At 40.8% G+C, this 17,728-nt stretch overlaps 1 protein-coding gene across 9 annotated transcripts in view; it reads left to right on the forward strand.

Moving 5' to 3' along the window:
• Positions 1-14,775, forward strand: part of CADPS (calcium dependent secretion activator) — a 459,922-nt gene extending 445,147 nt beyond the window's left edge. For all 9 annotated transcript variants that reach the window (XM_072785555.1, XM_072785556.1, XM_072785557.1 and 6 more), the window contains 2 exons: positions 10,023-10,127; positions 13,548-14,775. In XM_072785555.1, the coding sequence (XP_072641656.1) occupies positions 10,023-10,127; positions 13,548-13,727 (285 nt within the window). In that variant the 3' untranslated portion in view covers positions 13,728-14,775. The remainder of the gene's footprint in view (positions 1-10,022; positions 10,128-13,547) is intronic.
• Positions 14,776-17,728: the final 2,953 nt, after the last annotated feature.

The raw sequence follows: 17,728 nt of genomic DNA on the forward strand, positions 1-17,728 counted from the left end.
GTATAGTCCGTGTAAGCTTGTCTTTGAATTAAACTCTCCTGCTTGATTAGCTTTCAGAAAGGATCCTTCAGGACTCTAACTTTCCTTGAATTTTCTCCTCTGCAAGTAATAGTGACAGACCTGACTTGGGTAAGAAGGAGGCAATGCATTAAGTCAGGATCCAAGTATGGATTTATCATTTTGAACGTTGAAATGTCAGTGCTAAAGACACTTGTTGTCGGATATTTCTGTACATTTCAGGACTAGAGTTCAAATCTGGTCTTAATTAGATAACTGCTTGTTTTATTTTAAATATTTTATTTATTTATTCATGAGAGACACACAGAGAGAGAGGCAGAGACACAGGCAGAGGGAGAAGCAGACTGCCTGCGGGGAGCCCGATGTGGGACTTGATCCATAGACTCTGGGATCATGCCCCGAGCCAAAGGCAGATGCTCAATGGCTGAGCCACCCAGGTGTCCCAATAACTGCTTATTTTAATAAAAGAAGTGTAAGTTAGACCCTTTCAGAGGAAGCTAAAATGATGTTGCTCCCAAATGCTAAATTCTATCCATGTTCTTGTAGTAGAATCAACAGTCTCAAGCAGCAACAACTTAAGTTAAAAAAATCATTTCATTTATGCTATGTCTTCCTTATGGGAAGCCACTAAAAGCAAAAGAGTAGGGGAATGCTCTCAGCACCAGGTTGTAGGTGAATATGGTTGCTGGCCCCTCTTGATGTCCCCATGAGGGGACATCTGACAGCATCAGATTTTCAGGGGTGGAATCTGGAGTTTAGGACTTCGAAGAGCGATAGCACTAAGATGGCTTGGCAAAGACCTCAATAAAATGGGTGCTTTAGGCGTCTAAAGAATTGCATGGTTTAAAAAAGAAAAAAGTAAAAACAACCTCCACTACAAAGGACTTTGGAGACAACTTGGAAGTTCATTCTAATTACCTGTATCCTCTGATTTGGGCGTCTGTGTATCTCTTGGTGTCTTTGTGCTTTTAGCTGAGCGTCCTGAAGCCGTTGACTGGGAAGTACCCATTTCTAGGGACAGTTGTTTGGGGAACCAAAGCCTGAATTATAGTAACACTGGAGGAAAGCACAAGATTGCATCTTTCAACCGAGTGCCCACTTTTAAAAGCACTCAAATGATCTGCCCTTTTCAGAAAGTGTTGCTTCAGCCCTTGGGGAACTTTGACAAATCCTGAAATTTGCATGCGGCTGTTTACTGCTTTGCCCATTTGGCATAGATGGATTGAACATGCCAAGGTTTCTTTGTCAGACCCTCTCTGAATCTGGAATAGAACACTGAATACAACCAGATCCCTGGCAATCCTTAGACCTGAAAGACCCATAGGGCTGTGGAATTGTGGCTTCGGCTAACGAAACTATGGGTACTTTGGTAGAAGTGTAAAGAAACCCTGGGTGATGCTTTTCACATGCTCTTAAATTACCCATATTGTAAGGAAGAAACATGCATTGAAAGCTTCAAATGTAAAAGATTTCATTACGGTATTTCAATACAGCAATTTAAATAGGTTGTGGGGGTCCCCCCCAACTAATAATAACCCGCTTTTGTCACAAAAAGCAAACTGAAGAACTTAGTCATATGAGTGTGGTCAAAGTATTATCTTCCTCTTTGACTCCTTGCCAACAAACAAAATGCCCTGCCCTTCATTAGACACTCTAGGCAAGGTGCGGAGGCAATTTTTCTGATGCATGGCTGTGTTGTGTTGGAGAAAGGGTGCTTTCCAAAGAAACAATTACCATCCTCCAGCATTCACTGTGTTTTTTAATCCAGAAGTACAGGTTGGTGACCATGAGATTATACATTGCCTGTTTGCACAGACATTTTTAGAAGAATGGAAGCTTTCTCAAAAAGCTTTGTGCAACCCTCAAAAGCTTGCACTTAGAGAGATAGGATTCCCTATCTGTGACTCAGGGCAGGATAGCATGGCTAGGGTATTAACAGCCAACATGTAGTATGTGCACTCCACACATATTAACTTGTTTAATCCTCACAACAACCCTAAGTAGTTTTTATGATCATCCCCGTTTAGCAGACTGAGGAAACTGAGGCTCAGAGAGGTTAAAGGACTTACCAAGATTCAAACATAGGAGAGACCCGGGTCACCTCCATTCTCTTAGCCAGTAGGCTGCCCTGCCTCTTGGCCTCTTCAGCTCTGCCAGACACTTTCTCTGAGTCTCAGTTTCCTCACCTGTGAAGTGAGACTACAGATGCTACCAGAGACGCAGCTCTTAAGAATTTAGCCATGAGCCACCCAGGCATTCAGTGCTGTCTCTGCCTGGCATATAGGCCTGACCATGCCGTTTTCAAAGGAAATACATATTTAGAAATGAACTAACAATAGAACTCAGATCCTTGTGGATTTCAGCTATCATTTATGCCTAGGATATATTGGACTCAGTCACAAATTTTTAATCCAAGAAAGTGTGTGAAGTTGGTGTCTGGTGGTTATTGGCCTTCAGGCCGAATGCCATACTTTCAAAAAGAGCTCATTTTCACAATATTGGGCTAAATATTACCCTCAATTATAGGCATGGGGCAGCATATCTTGTTTGAGGTGTGTGTGTATGTGTAGATATAGATGTTTTGCTTAAAGTGAGACATCACAGTATGCATGTTCTACTTCAATAAAACTCTTTTTAAAGAGAGGAGCAACAGAGAATTGGGTTTTGCACTAGACTATTTTCATTGGATTTGTTACTCTACCCCTAATTGTTTCTTTTATAGTGCTTTCTGATGGCATCTTCTTTAATTTCACATGAAACCCAATTTCTCCAAGGTCCTACTATTTTACTGTCCCCATCCATGGAAAAATGTAAAGCTTATTATATACAATTTTTCAGAACTGAAATTTTCATCAGTGTTAAAACTTTTGTATCTCTAAAGCTCTCAGGAAAATTCAATCCATTGTGATAAAGGCAACTTTTCTAGTTGGATTTCTCCTTGAAAACTCAACCTGCCTCTAGTAAGAACATTCTACCAGTAGCATTTGCTGAGTTACCAACCTAAAAGCAAATTAAGAAGAGATCGATCGGGTAGGACTTCTTTTTTTTTTTTTTTTAAGATTTTATTTATGTATTCATGAGAGACACAGAGAGAGAGGCAGAGACACAGGCAGAGGAAGAAACAGTCTCCATACAGGGAGCCTGATGTGGGACTTTATCCTGGGTCTCCAGGATCATGCCCTGGGCTGAAGGCGGCGCTAAACCACTGAGCCACCAGAGCTGCCCTCAGGTAGGACTTCAAAGAAGAAAAAATACATTGATTCTAGCTAAGAAATGGCATGCCCTCATTCCCATCCAGTTTTTTCTAATCATTTCCATTAAGAGTCAGCAATGATTGTCTCCCATCCATTAGTTCTTTAAGGCTGTTGAATGGCTTTCCCACATCTACTTAGCAACTTTCTAAGCTCATAAAAAGTAGAATCTTTTCAACCCCAAGCCAAGCTCAGGTTCTGCGGGAAACAGGTTCAACAACATTATCCTACTCAACCATTTCTCCTTTGAGAAATTTAGAGCTGAATGACTTGGCCAAGGTGCCGCCTAGAACTGGAGTTGTCTCTTTGTAAACGGGCTGTTACTTTTTAAAATTATTTCATTGAATGGGACAACTCATACAGATGTAGTGGTAACCAACTTGAAGCCTCACACACCACTTACTAGTTGAATGACCCCAGGCTACTTATTTAATTTACCTATACCCTTTTTCCTCATCTACAAAATGAGGCTGTTAATAGTGTCAGCCTCCTAGGAACCCAACTCAATGATTGAATTATAAAATGCCTGCAAAATACTGTGCATAGGACTTGAAACTTATAAGGGCTAGGAGTTCAATGAGTCACTAACTATAGGTTTCCCCTGCTATCCGAAAATAGAGTGTTCTTATGAAACACTTCCTAAGCCAGATTGGTATAAAATGAAGCAGCAATTATCGTTAATTTACATGGAAAAAGTTTTGAGCTTCCCCAGACTCCCGGAATAACCTCTCTTACACTTTTCTGATACCTTAGGATACATCTGGCTAATAATGCACAGAATAGGGATAAAGCACAGATGCTCAGAGATATAGGTCAAAGCTCTGGTAGCCTGAGGCTGAGATGCTGGGTATAGTTGCCAGGGAAGGAGTTTGGTGGGGCCACTCTCGCCGCTCAGGGTGTATACTCTCTCTCTCTAACGACTTGCTGCAGCTACACCATTCTTGCTTTTTACCTTTTTTTCTTAAAGCAAAAATCCTCTTCCAATTTCTTACAGTTAGCAAAAACGGGTACTAATGTAGGTCTTGCGCAAAAGTGAAATGGCACAAGGTGAACGTTAGAAAAGTGGGGGTACCTGTATTTTCATTAATTGTGACTGTGTGTGTTGCAAATCCGGTACCCAACAGTGCTTCGCCTGAAACCGTGGACTCTGATGCCTTATACATGGTCATATCTAACGGGGTTGCTCGAGTCAAGGACATACCATACTCTCGTGACCAGTGAGAACAGAAGCACATGAATCTTCTCTGTTCAGCCTCTATTCCTTGTTGCCACTTACTGAGTGATATGTGGTTTGCTCCAAAGACAAATGAATCATTAACCGTAAGGTCTCTTTAGGACATCAAATTAACATCAAGATAGGGAATGCCAGTTTCAAAGGAAATACATATTTAGAGATGAACTAACAATAGAACTCAGATCCTTATCCATGCAGGAATTTAGACTCGTCTAGGTGGCCCTGATGGCAGAAGACTGTAAAGGCAGCAGCAATCCTGTGGTAACCGTCTTGTTTGCTGATTAGAGATTATCCAAATCCAAGTGGAAGTCCAGTTCCTGTGAACCCTCCATTGTCCAGTAACATGCGAAGTATTCATTTTCTCTCTCAATCCTGCAGCACTCCCAGGTGATAAAGTTTCCAGGGGAACAGGGAGCCCATGGGCAGGGACTAAGGAGAAGTGAATGAGTCACTTCTCATTTGTAAAATTTAAGGGGGGGGGGGAGCCAAAAAATATAGTAATCAAGTCCAATAATCTTTTAATACATCTTAAAAAGTCAAAATGAAGGCAAACAATCCAAGTTGAACAAAATATCAGAATATTAATTAAAGACAAGGTCAGATCCTGCATTTGCAAGATCCTGCCTCACTAGCTTCACCCTAATCCTGGCTATCGTGAACCCCAATATTATAGAAGAGACATACATAAGCATTTCTTTGCATGAAGTCAGTGTGTTTACAGGGCACCATGTGTTACCTGAGTATATCTGCATATTAATTGTCTAAGCTCCTACTAGAAATGAATCACGAAAATTCCTTTGTATTGTATATTGAAAGGATATCTTTATGTTTCTGAGAGTAATAATAGTAGTTGCTAAATTTTATTGATTTTTTTTAAAAAGATTTTTATTTATTTGAGAGAGAGAATGCAAGTGCACAAATACGAGCAGGGTGGGCTGAGGGAGAGGGAGAGAGACATGTAGACTCCATGCTGAGAGCCACTCAGCTTGATCTCAGGACCCTGAAATCATCACCAGAGCCTAAACTGAGAATCGGGCGCTTAACTAGCTATGCCACCGAGGGGCCCCATTGCTAAGTTTTATTGAGCGCTTAGTATGTGACAGTAACTCTGCTAGGCACTTTACATAATTATCTTTTTAATGCTCACAGTAATCCTATGAAGTAGGTACTGGTGTTAACCCCAAGAGGAGACTGAGGGTCAGAGAGTTAAGTAGCTTGTTTGAAGGTTATCTAGCTAATAAGTAGCCAACCCAAGCTGAAGCTGTAACTTAACCACACAAAGTTTGAAAAATCACTCATTATTCATCTGAATCCTTTTAATCTACTATTAAATCTAGGTCAATATAGTCTAAAATGTGCTTTATGTAACCAGGATGGTTGGGCAGCGATCTACCACAAGACGTTTTACAATGGAGTTGCTAAGAGTTCATCTGTGTCCTATAAGGCTCATGCATACCATTCCAGAGGTATTCCAACATGAGCAATTTTCTCCACCACCACATGGCTTTCTGTGGTCACTTGCTTGGCTTTCTCCCATGTTTTGTAGCATTTCTTAATGCGAGAAAGAGAGAGAGAAAAGCATAGGGAGATGGTGGTGATGGTGATGAAGATGTTAGTGGTGATGGTGGCATGGTGGTGCGGTAATGGTGGTGGTGGTAGTGGCAGCAACTAACATTTATCGAGGCCTTATTATGTGTCCAGTACGGTGCTGAGAACCTTGCTAGCAAAGCTTCCTCTCGTCATCAAAAAGCCTCTGAGAAGGGCTGATTAATCCCCTTCTTCTGATCAGGAAACTGCATCTTTGAGAAGCTTAATAATTTGCCAAAGATCACAAAGCCAGGGAAAAGGCAGGTGAGGCCTGTGTTCTCAAGGACTACCCTGTAGAAAGGAAGAAAGACTAAATGGCAGAGTTCTCAGATGAGTCTTCTAACTCCTCCTCAGTAGAACTTTCAGATCTGGTTGCAACTGTTGGAGAAATCCCCAACTTTCCAAGGGACTTCCTTTGGATGGGCACCCTTTTGGGTTCCAGTTCCAAAACACTCACAGAATTATCCTCAGAGAATATTTTGAATGGGCCCCAGGTACTGGGGATTTTATTTCTCTAGTGTTTCTTTAGGATTAAAATAACCTTACTTAGTAAGTTTCTAATACGTGATCTAAGGGCAGGCTAGCGAAGGAGTCATGATTATACTTAAATACTCAGTCCATGCTGTCAGCTCACAATTTTAATCCTAGGATTTAGGGTGCATTTTACCAAAATTTTGGTGTTTCAGCGTTAGGATATCTCTGGACCAGGCATATCTGAACCTAAGACAAAACAAAATGGGGAAGCCTTAAATTGTTTTATTTCCTCTTTTGAAGAATCCTAACTAATCTGCTTTGCATCAATGTCAAATAGAGCAAATCTGAATAAAAAGCACTGAGAACAAGCAGGAACAACCCAGATATCCAGCAATGTGCTGCTAAGTGTTTAACCACTGGCTTTCTGAGAGGGAGAATGCCCTGGTTTGTGGCATTTGCCAAAGTCCATGGTGAAAATGAAACTAAGGCCTATTGCTAGCCGTCAGTGTGACCCCCTGGGTATGGAGTTGGAAAGAGGGGCACAAACTCGTCACTTCTGACCAGCACACTACTGTGTCCCCCGCCCCAGGGAGGAGTAATTCCGTGATCAGCTATTTCAGCTCAGTGCCTAATCCTGAAGAGCTGCCACTTCTGGGCTTGCTAGCTATGTGCCCTTGGGCAAGTCACTTCACCTCTCTGTTTCCTCCTCTACAAAGGATAACATGGAAGATCTTTTTCACCTCTAACATTTTAAAGTTCTAGAAGGCAGTGACTCTTGCTTCCTCCGACATCCAAATGCCTTTAAGCGCCTTTCTGGAAAACCAAGTTAGCGCTGTGCTGCATCCAAGCGCTGTGTGCCTCCAATTTCAACTACTGAGCATAAGGTTTGGAAAGGAGTGACTTACTCCCTTTTGCCTCTTTAAATGCGTAGCCAATGGGGCATCATACATTTTTTACACTTCTTTTGCTAGATGTGAGATCCAGGAGGAAAGGCATGGATGTTCCAGGGCTTTCTTGTTCTCCTGGGGTGGGAATCTGCAAGCGTGATACACTGATCCATTGCTATACGCATTTCCTACCTCCCTACCCTTTCAGCAGCAGGGAAAGAGAATTAATAATATTCTACCTTTTTATTTTTGTTTTTATTTTTTTACTCTCCGAAAGCCATTTACAAGAATGGGAATTACTTACACAAAGTGTGTGTGGGGGGGGGTCGTTATTTTTTTTTTTTCCCCCTGAAAGGTGGCACGTCTCTCAGCAAAGAGAAAAAGGCATGTTGCACAAGGCTTGCTGGCAGTGATATAAGCCAGCGCCGGTTTGCCTGTTGTCACAGCCAAAGCAAAATGCCACCTCTGCCTAGAAGCCAGAGTGCCACATTCCTCTTTTGTGTCCCTGAGATGCACCCGTCATGTGGCCCTGGGTTGGTAGCTTTGGTCAGGAGGTCCCCAGGCTCTTTGATGGTCATCTTCCAACCCCAGGAGGTGGGGTAGAAGGGAGACCAATGCTTGTGACTCTCAAAATGTATTTCTTGCATGTTAGAGAAAGCCAACAAACAGAATTTGAGGGCTGGGCTGAACACAAGAAGCCCCCAGTTGCTGAGAGAAAGGTAGGGCTGCAGTAACACCCGTGACCATTGGTATTTCTGTCCCTAGACCCCTTCTTAACAAACCCAGTTGCAGTGACAGCAAAAGCTCCAGAATCCCAAGGCAGGAGGTGCCAAAAACACTCCCCAATAATCACTCCCCCACCCCCCAAAAAAGTTTCAGTAAAATGTTCTCACTCCTAGAGGGGAAAACCTGTCCATGCCTGAAGCAGCTTGACCCGAGCAAACCCCCTCCTACATGGAGTGAACTGTGAATCTCAAGGAGAAAAATCCCCACCCCCCACCCCGCCTGCTCCCTGGGGAGGGACAGAAGGTTCCTAAAACTGACAGTTTCGCCTCCATGATCTTTAAAAGAGCAGAAGTTGGCTGTGAGGCTGCAATGCCGCCTTGATTGGGGTAGTGTGGTCTCTGTTTGCGGCTGGGCTCCAAGGAGAGCCACAATTGGCTCTGATGAGGAAGGAGCCTAGAAATGAAAGATTGCAAAGAGGGCTTCTGAACGCCATGGCTGAGACTGTGTCGTTTCTTACAAGGTGAAACTTGGCAGTTCTACCTTGCAAGTAAAAACCCAAATTAATTTTTTTTAAAGAAATTAAGTCAGAAACAAGGCTTCAGAAAAACTGTGAGTGTTAGGCATAAACTGATTTTGGATGATCTTTAGGTGAGAAAGGGTGGAGTTACCATCAGAAACATGTTTTTATTTATGCTTTTCAAATCCCCACTGGTGTGCAATGTGTGTGCGTGTGCGTGTGTGCGCGCACGTGCGTGTGTGTGTGTTGGTTAGAATGAGAGTATGCATCGTCTCAGTTCTCTAGCCACTCTTTTTTCTTACATCTTTTCTGTGCACAGTTCATATAGATGCCCTATAAATAAATATATAGGTCCATCCACACCTTTTCATTTTATTTGTAAATTGTTTGGTATAAGCGGCAATGCGTAATGAAACCTGGTGAAGTTTAAAAGATTAGATTTTTTTTCATACTGACACTTCATAACACTGTTCATATGTCTCCGAGTGAGATTTATGAATATATGAGCAGTACTGCAAAATTATACCGCACCAGAGACTTCCTGCACCACAGGGGTGGCAGTCTAAAGTGACACAGCTTCAAGCATTTTTCACAGACAAGAAGCAAAATTTAACCCCCTTAAGGGGAAGTATGATTTCAACAGCTTGAAATGAGCTCATTTGTAGATGTTTTTTTTTCTCTCATCTTCCATAATTTTTTGGTGTTAAGATTAAAACAGATTGCACAGCCAACGTAAGGGCATATAAGCTGCCCAGAGTATTATTTGGCCCTTAAAGAGAAACCTTCTTCATTGTCTCTATCCCAATGCCCCATTAGGGTAAATGAAGGTAAACTTCACCCTCAATTCAATAAGGCTCTCAGCCTGATTCCCAGAATTGTCCTAAGCCGACAGGGTCTGGATTTTTCAAAAGGTAAGTAGCAAGTGACATCAATTTGTTCAGTGGAGAAACCCGCATCTCCCTGGGCATCCGAAACAGTGGCATCAAGAAATAAACAGTGACTTGAACGAATCTCAACTGAGTAAATTAACCAACAAAAAGGAGAATCAGAAGAGCAAAAACGGTCTATATGCATTGATCGTGTATGAGATGTCGATAGCGGAAGAGTTCTGTCCTAGATTCAAAGTCCAAACCCATCTCTTTTTAGGCTGAGCTGGTGCCTTGTGATTTTGTGTCAGTTAATGTTCACGATGTCTACGCTTTCAGATTCTCTTTAACCATTTAGTTTCTCCTCAGAACAGAGCAGGTGCTCAAACATGGCCTATTCCCTCTCTACTCTGTAAATGCTTCGCGATGTGTTGGCTGGAGAACTTTTGTCTCTTTTTTCAGCAATGGTACAACAGCTCCATGAACGTGATCTGCACCTGGCTGACGGACCGGATGGACTTACAGCTTCACATTTATCAGTTGAAAACACTAATTAGGATGGTAAAGGTAAAAGAAAAAATAATTATTCTTCTTTGCAAATAGCTCACTGAAATACATTTTATTGTCAAGCTGCAGAACTTCCTTAACATAAAGAATATTGGTTTACAGAATAAAACAAGATGATTTCTAAAACAGCATCCCATGCAAGAAAAGCCTCTGAAATCACTTCGGGATGCATGGTTAATTTATTACTCAGACATCCAAGGAAAAATTAACAAAAAGGAATTTGATATTTTATCCAGGCCAGAAAAATACTTTATGTGTCTGTCATGCAAAAAATACCGCAGAGGCCATCGTGCCCTGTGCATTAGACTTTTTAAAAAGCTGGTTTGGGTTCCATTATGCTAATCACATCAATTACCAATTTCATTTATGGTTTAATTAAATAAAATTTTGCCACAATTAATGTAATAGAAATATTTACCTCCAGCTATTTCTAAATATGTCCTGTGATCATTATCAGGATGCAAATCAATATTGTTCTCATAGTTAATTGAAATAGTTTCTCTTACAATGCGTGTATACAATCAAATGGGAAGGATCACAAAGGTGAGATAACATACCCTGAAAGTAGCTTTTTTCCCTGTTCTTGTGTGTGTGCCTTGGACTAATGATAATTATTTCAGCGTGAAATCTCAGTGGTTTACATGAAATAATAAGATCACAGAAGGGGGTAAATACGTTTTTGATCATTTCAGTTTCCATTTGATGCTTCACCATAGAGGGTTTTAAAACATTCGTGATGCAAAAATCTCATTCAAAGCAGAAAGTGTCTTTAAAAATATTTTAGTAATAAAACGTAGCTGAATTGCTATTTCTTAACAGTTTGCCAGAAGTCCTCCTCCCACCCCCCTCCTTCTCTACTCCCTATCCCCTCCGTCCCCCACCCTCGTCCCCCACCCCCACCCCATTTCTTAGTCTCTTTAGGATTAGCACCATTTCATTGAAGGTGCTCCTCTACCCCAGTGCTGACTTAAAACCAATTACCGTTCTGTTGAGTGTAATTAAAGAGAATTATTATCATCTGCATTTGATCTCACAAAGCGTCTGCCCAGGGAATGTTACAGACAGCCATGTATTGCAGCTCTTTAAAAAAGAAATGTTTGCACTCAGACCCTAGACCCAGCCAAATTTTCATATTTTTAAAATTTCAGTTCCTTAAGGCAAGCTCACTGGCCACTGCCTGACCACTTAAATTCCATTTCCTGGCAATAAATACCTCTTTGGGGGATTTTTGTTTGTTTGTTTGATTCTTACTGGGTGGACATGCAAAGAGGACATTAATTTTAATATTTTAAAATATCTTCCCATTCCTGCTATTTCTAGATCTATGTTGGGAATATTGGAATTAGCAGTATTTCATTCAGAAAAATTTAGCAATATTTCATTAGGAAGATGACTAGAACGCAAGGGCCTGAAGTCTGAGAGCAGGTTTATTCTTAGCCTTCTGCCAAAAAAACACAGACACGAACCACAGGGAAGGGACAGAAAGGTCACTGGCCAAAGAACTCCCTTCACTTTTGCCAGAGATGGGCGCAGCATAACTAGTGTCACAACACAGAGGTATGAAAGTAGAATTCACCACCACTTCCCCAGGCACATTATCCAGAGGTCTCCTTCCCTGAGGCAAACTTCCAAAATTGGTTGGCTTTCTTTCCTGCCTCCACATCCAGTCCGTTCCTTCCTTCCTTCCTTCCTTCCTTCCTTCCTTCCTTCCTTCCTTCCTTCCTTTCTTCCTTCCTTCCTTCCTTCCTAAGTATGTATTCATTCATCCAACACTGGATAAACACTAGTTGAGCCCCTCCCTGTATGTTACAAGATGAAAATTTTTTAAATGACTAGATATATATGGTCACTGTCCACAGACATTTAGAATCAAGTTAGGGAATGCTGCTCTGGAATTTGAATAAAGGGGAGAATATTCCAATGTTTTATACCTTTCTTTTCCCCAACATATTCTGGCACCAATTATATTATCTTAATAGAAAGAGAACGACTGATTGAGAAGCCCAACAAAATTAAGTTAATCTTCTGGATATCTGGTCTACACCATGCCTAGAATTTACTTAGTCTCCTACCCTTTCTAGTCAAGATGAAGACAAGTTAGGTAGCTACCAAGCTACCTAGGAGAGCCTTGCAGTTTGATCCATTTTTAGGAGGACTGTTTAACTTAGTGCCCAAATCAGATTACTTTTACAAAGTAAAGAAGGTGCCATGATTAACCATGCTGGGACAACTGGTATAAAGTGGTAAAGGGGACACATGGTCATCCTATCCATCATCTGCTATAACTGGACTTCATTGAGCTGAACTGCGTTCACTAGTTAACTCTGTAGTCATCACAACATGTGACCCTCAAGAGGGGTTGACATTGTGATTGTTGCTACTATGATTGCATTAGGTGGACAACAAGAAATGGAAGTCCTAATGGGAATGCACTGAAGTATGTTAACATTCCTTCTTGTGCACCTTCAGCAAGTGTCCTATATCAATGGAAGAAACACACAGCAGAATCAGTAGCTGAAATGATATGCAGTGTGATGAGAAAAGTTGTTAGAGAGAGACCTTTTTCCCAAAAAATGTTAAGAAGTAGACAACAGCCAGATGCTTCTGGTCATGTTCAATTAACGCTAAGGGATTTCTAGAAAAAAAAAAAAAAAAAAAACAGTCCCTGGAATACCTCAGGAAATCCGAGAGAAATCGCCTGAAGGAACAAAGAAAGAATTTGTGGTACAGTAATACCAAGCCATTGTTCTTGAAAGAGAGCCAAATTTCTTCCCCGAGACCATAAAGTTGTGAAAGGAATAGATACACTTCTTTCCCAAGGAGATGAGAAATGAATTACATGCCTGTGACATATTGATGAGGCATTAGCGCTCCATCTTCCCCATAATTGTTGCTGCCCGTAAGAGGTTTCATATACTAACATACATATGTCTGTCTTGTGAATGAGACAGAGGGATATGCAATTATGAGCCTCAAAAATATTAAAGACCAGACTGCAAAGGATATCGAAAAATACCATAACTGTTGATCCATTATTTATGTGTTATGGCCCCTTACACAGTCTATCCTATTATATTATACTAACCTAAGAGAAAGAACCAGACCAAAAAAAAAAAAAAAAAGGAATCAAAACAATTATGGAACATTTCCCTTTATGGAACTGAATAAACACAAGCTTATGTTCTTTGCTTTGTCTCAGCTAATACAGTTTATCCTGCCACAATTTCTCATTTTCTGTCATTCGGCGAATCTCAGTTTTCAGTACAAGTGAAATCTGAGCATGGTGGCTTCTCATTTGACAATGCATAAAGTGGGACACTTAGGTGAAGGTCAGTGTTCTCACAGCCACAGTGCCTTGTGTCCTTTCCCTCCCTTCATGGAGATGAGATCTCTCTTATCACTGATCTTTTCCCTCCTTAGAAAACCTATAGAGATTTCCGATTGCAAGGGGTCCTGGACTCCACCCTAAACAGCAAGACATACGAAACCATCCGGAACCGGCTCACTGTGGAGGAAGCCACGGCCTCAGTGAGCGAGGGTGGGGGCCTGCAGGGGATCAGCATGAAGGACAGCGATGAGGAAGACGAGGAAGACGACTAGAACTCGAAGGCCCGAGTCCTTTAGGACAAAGTCTTGTAATCAATGCATGTCCTTAGTCTGTTAGTTAACCCCATTAGGGAATTTCTGTCAACTACCATGCCCATGAGATGTTTACCAATACAGTTGCCATTTTAGCTATGTGGTACCAAGATTAGCAAATGACCTTCGACCCCACTGATTTCCTGATTCCATGTCTATATGTTTACAAGCAATATGGAGCACCATTCTTTAAATACTGTTCATGGAAAATACATAGTCCAACTGCTAGGTGTGTTCCTGTTCTCAGCAAAGTTAAATGATGCTTCATTAATGTACTGTGTATGCACTGACGGTAAATGGATGTGAGGGCGAGTATACCAAGTATTTCACTCCTTTGTTTCACATTATGTAGATGCCAGTTATTTAAATGAGTACAACGAATTAATTTACTTAAGACACATAGATCTGCTTTGTTTTTTGGAAAACAACAGGCAAGGCTCCAGCAACCAACTTTTGGTTCTTTGTGTTCCCCTGAAACTAAAAAAAATGAGCCCCTGGTTTCCTTGTTAACTCATCCTTTCATTGATCCATGTAGTTAGCCACAAAAAGGATGGCTACAGACCAATGGATTGACCCTCTCATTTGCCACGACAAGGGTGAGCCTATCATGAGTTAACACCAAGCACAGTTCGGAGCAACTGACTTCTGTCAAAGTTTATCCTATTAAACGTTATATTTTGCTTTTATGTTTCAATAACCGTGTATGTAAAAAACCTGGATATTTAAATTACAACCCTAGACTATAAATGTGTTTATAATAAGATATGGAGATTTCCTTCAGTAGATTGTAACCATAATTTAAATTATTTTGTTCCACACTGTTTTTTATATCTGTCATGTACATTGCATTTTGATCTGTAACTGCATGACCCGGGGGTCCTCTGCAGAGCTATTTCTTTCTGTGTAAAGTAGTGAATCCATCTTGCTTTTGCCTTATATAAAGCCTACAGTTATGAAAGTGTGGAAAACTGTGGCTTCTCAATAAATAACTATTCAAATGTCCTAAGAATATGCTTCCATGTCTTTTTTTCCTCTGTCTCTTTTGAAAGCCAGAACTGAAACACACACAGAGTGGGCAGAGGAGGGGCAAGAGCAGGGAAGAGGTCATTTCCTTGAAAGTGTTGGAGAGGTGTTTTTTTAGTTTTGGGGGTTTTTCTTTTAAAGATTTTGTTTATTTATTCATGAGAGACACAAAGAGAAAGGCAGAGACATAGGCAGAGGGAGAAGCAGGCTCCATGCAGGGAGCCTGATGCGAGACTCGATCCCAGGACCCCAGTGATCACAACCTGAGCCAAAGGCAGATGCTCAACCACTGAGCTACCCAGGCGTCCCAAGAGGGGTGGTTTTCAAATGTATGTCTCCCCAAGAGACAGCCGAAAGTCCTGCTAATTCAGACTCTGCTAATTCAGAACTGTGGGCATTTGGACATGTTAGGCAGATTATGCTTGCATTATAGGATAAATAAGGGTCTGCTAAGCAAGAGAGTAGTGTAAACGAGAGAAATGTTTCTCCTGTATGAAAAGAAGGCCAACAAACTGTTTTTAAGCACTACTTTAACAGCAGTGTTTGCATTCAAACAAAGCGTGTGCCAATTATATATGATTCTTATATATTTGTTAAAGCATAAGATTCTCTAAGATATGGAGTACTCTTCTTGCTCCCCAGTTCTTGTCCACAAAATAATCACCCAGGTGTGAAAGAAATCAAACACTTTGCAGCCTTATCTGTTTTACTTGCGTCTGTCAGTAAACCAAGCTGACCTTTCCTTGGGGTTGAGTGAGGTTTTAGAGAAGTGAGGAAGTCATCAGTAGGACCAGGTAGACCAGATATTCTCTACCATTCAACACCTCTGAATAGTACATCCTACTCTCTTTAATCTTTAAAGTCTGCAGGTACAAATCAACAGTACTTCCTGCCCTTAGGGATTACAAGGATAACTCCCGTTTATTGAGCAACTATTCTGTACCAGGCATTCTGTATGTAATACCTCCTCCAAATCGCACAACCACCGCAAGGGGAGAGGACTGTTATTATCCTCATTATAAACAAACACATTGAGGTCAGAAAGATTAAGGTTACTTGCTCTGTGGTTACACAACTCCATACAGAAACATTAATCCAGAGACACTAGCATAGAATTGGTAATGCAAATGGTGGGGGTATACCATTCAGGTGGGAAAGATCTTTGCCCAATGGCACCAAGCTAAGTCATTGTGACAGAGTCAGAATTTTTTTTAAATATATTTGCATCACATTTTTAGTTGCAAAGCTAAAACGTAGTTTTGCAACAATTGTAAACAATTCCAAAATGTGCAAAGTAAAGAGAGAGCAGGGACCTGGTGGATCATAGAGTTGGAAAGAGGAAGAAAATGCCCAGGAGCCCTGGAGGAGAGCTAAGGGAATGAGTTAGAGAATTACTCAAAGGGCATGATCCAAAAGACATGAGAAGCAAGTCTGAAAAGATTGTGCCTTCAAAATCAGGGGTGAAAAAAAAAAAAAAAAAAAGAGTCCTTCCAAAGGAGATTTCAGCACTGAGGGTCCTGTTGAACAGCATCCTCCAGCTGGCACCCTCGGAGGAAGGACTGGGCAGAAGGAAATGAAAGCAAACAAGATCAGAAAAAAAGAACTCACCGGCGTTTAAGTCTCAGGTCATCCTTGAGACAAACTCAACACTGAGAAATAAGCCATGTTATCTTTTTTTTTTTTTTTTTTTTTTTTGCCATTTTGATATCTTAAGTTTTCTTTTTTCTTTTTTTTTTCTTTTTTTTACTTCTTTGGGACAAAATCTAAAGTTTTTTCTTCTTGTTTTACTTTGTTTTTTGTTGTTAAGATGCAATATACAAAAAAAAAAAAAAAAGATGCAATATACATACAGAAGATTGCACAGGTAATACAGGTCAGTGATTTGACCTGAACAAAGTGAATACACTCCTAGAGTAACTGCCAGGTCAAGAAATAAAACACAGTGAACACCTCCAGACACACCTATGCCTCTGGCCCTTCCCAATCTCTACCCCCTCCCTGACTTGACAAAGATAACCACTATCTTGATTTTTAACAGTGTCAATTGAATTTAAACCCTTAGAATGACAGTGTATACTCTTTCAAGTCTGGTTTCCTTTTGCTCTATGTTATATTGTTGGTGTAGCTATATAGTTCATTTCTTTTCAATGTTCTATAGTATGAATATGCCACAATTTATCCATATTCATGTGGTATATTTAGTTTGGAGCTATTATGACTAATGCTGCCATGAATTTCTTTGTGCATATCTTTCCCTACAATTGCCAGGTCATAGGGTAGAGATATGTTCTTTTTAGTTTCTGCCTTTTTTTTTTTTTTTTTTTTAAGAAATACCTCCAGTTTTCCACAGAGAGTAAACCACATACTACTCTTACCAGCAGAGTATCAAAGTCCCTTAACACACTGGGTATTGTCATTCTTTTTAATTTCCATCCTTCTGGTAAGTGGTGTAGTGGTTTATAACTATAGTTCACTGATTACAAAAATAGAGTTGATTGCCTCTAAACATGTGTATTGGCAATTTGGTTAGCCTCTCCTGTGAAGTGTGTATTTAAGTCTTTTCTCCTCTTTTTGAAAGAGGAAAATCCCAGAGTTATTTGAAGAACTGGTAGGGAAGAGGCCATAGGAAAAAGTGCCAGATGGATGGTGAGACATGGAAATGTAGAGAGAAATGTGAACCTGATGGAAAAGCACTCACTGTATTATCAATCAGCCCACAAATAGTTGAGTACATACTGGCCAGGCACGGCTAGAAACAATCAGCCTCTCTCTAGTGCATTCCCTTTCATCAGCCAGGGGATGCCTTTCTAAAAGGAAAGTGTGATTTTGTCCCTCTTCTAATTAAAAGCATCCAATGGCTACCCTTGGTCAGAGAATGAAGCCCAAATTCTCTGAGGTGTCATGCATGGCCATGCACGGTCTGACCCTCCAGGCTCCTC

Source organism: Canis lupus, chromosome 19, assembly GCF_048164855.1.
Source record: "Canis lupus baileyi chromosome 19, mCanLup2.hap1, whole genome shotgun sequence".
NCBI lineage: Eukaryota > Metazoa > Chordata > Mammalia > Carnivora > Canidae > Canis > Canis lupus.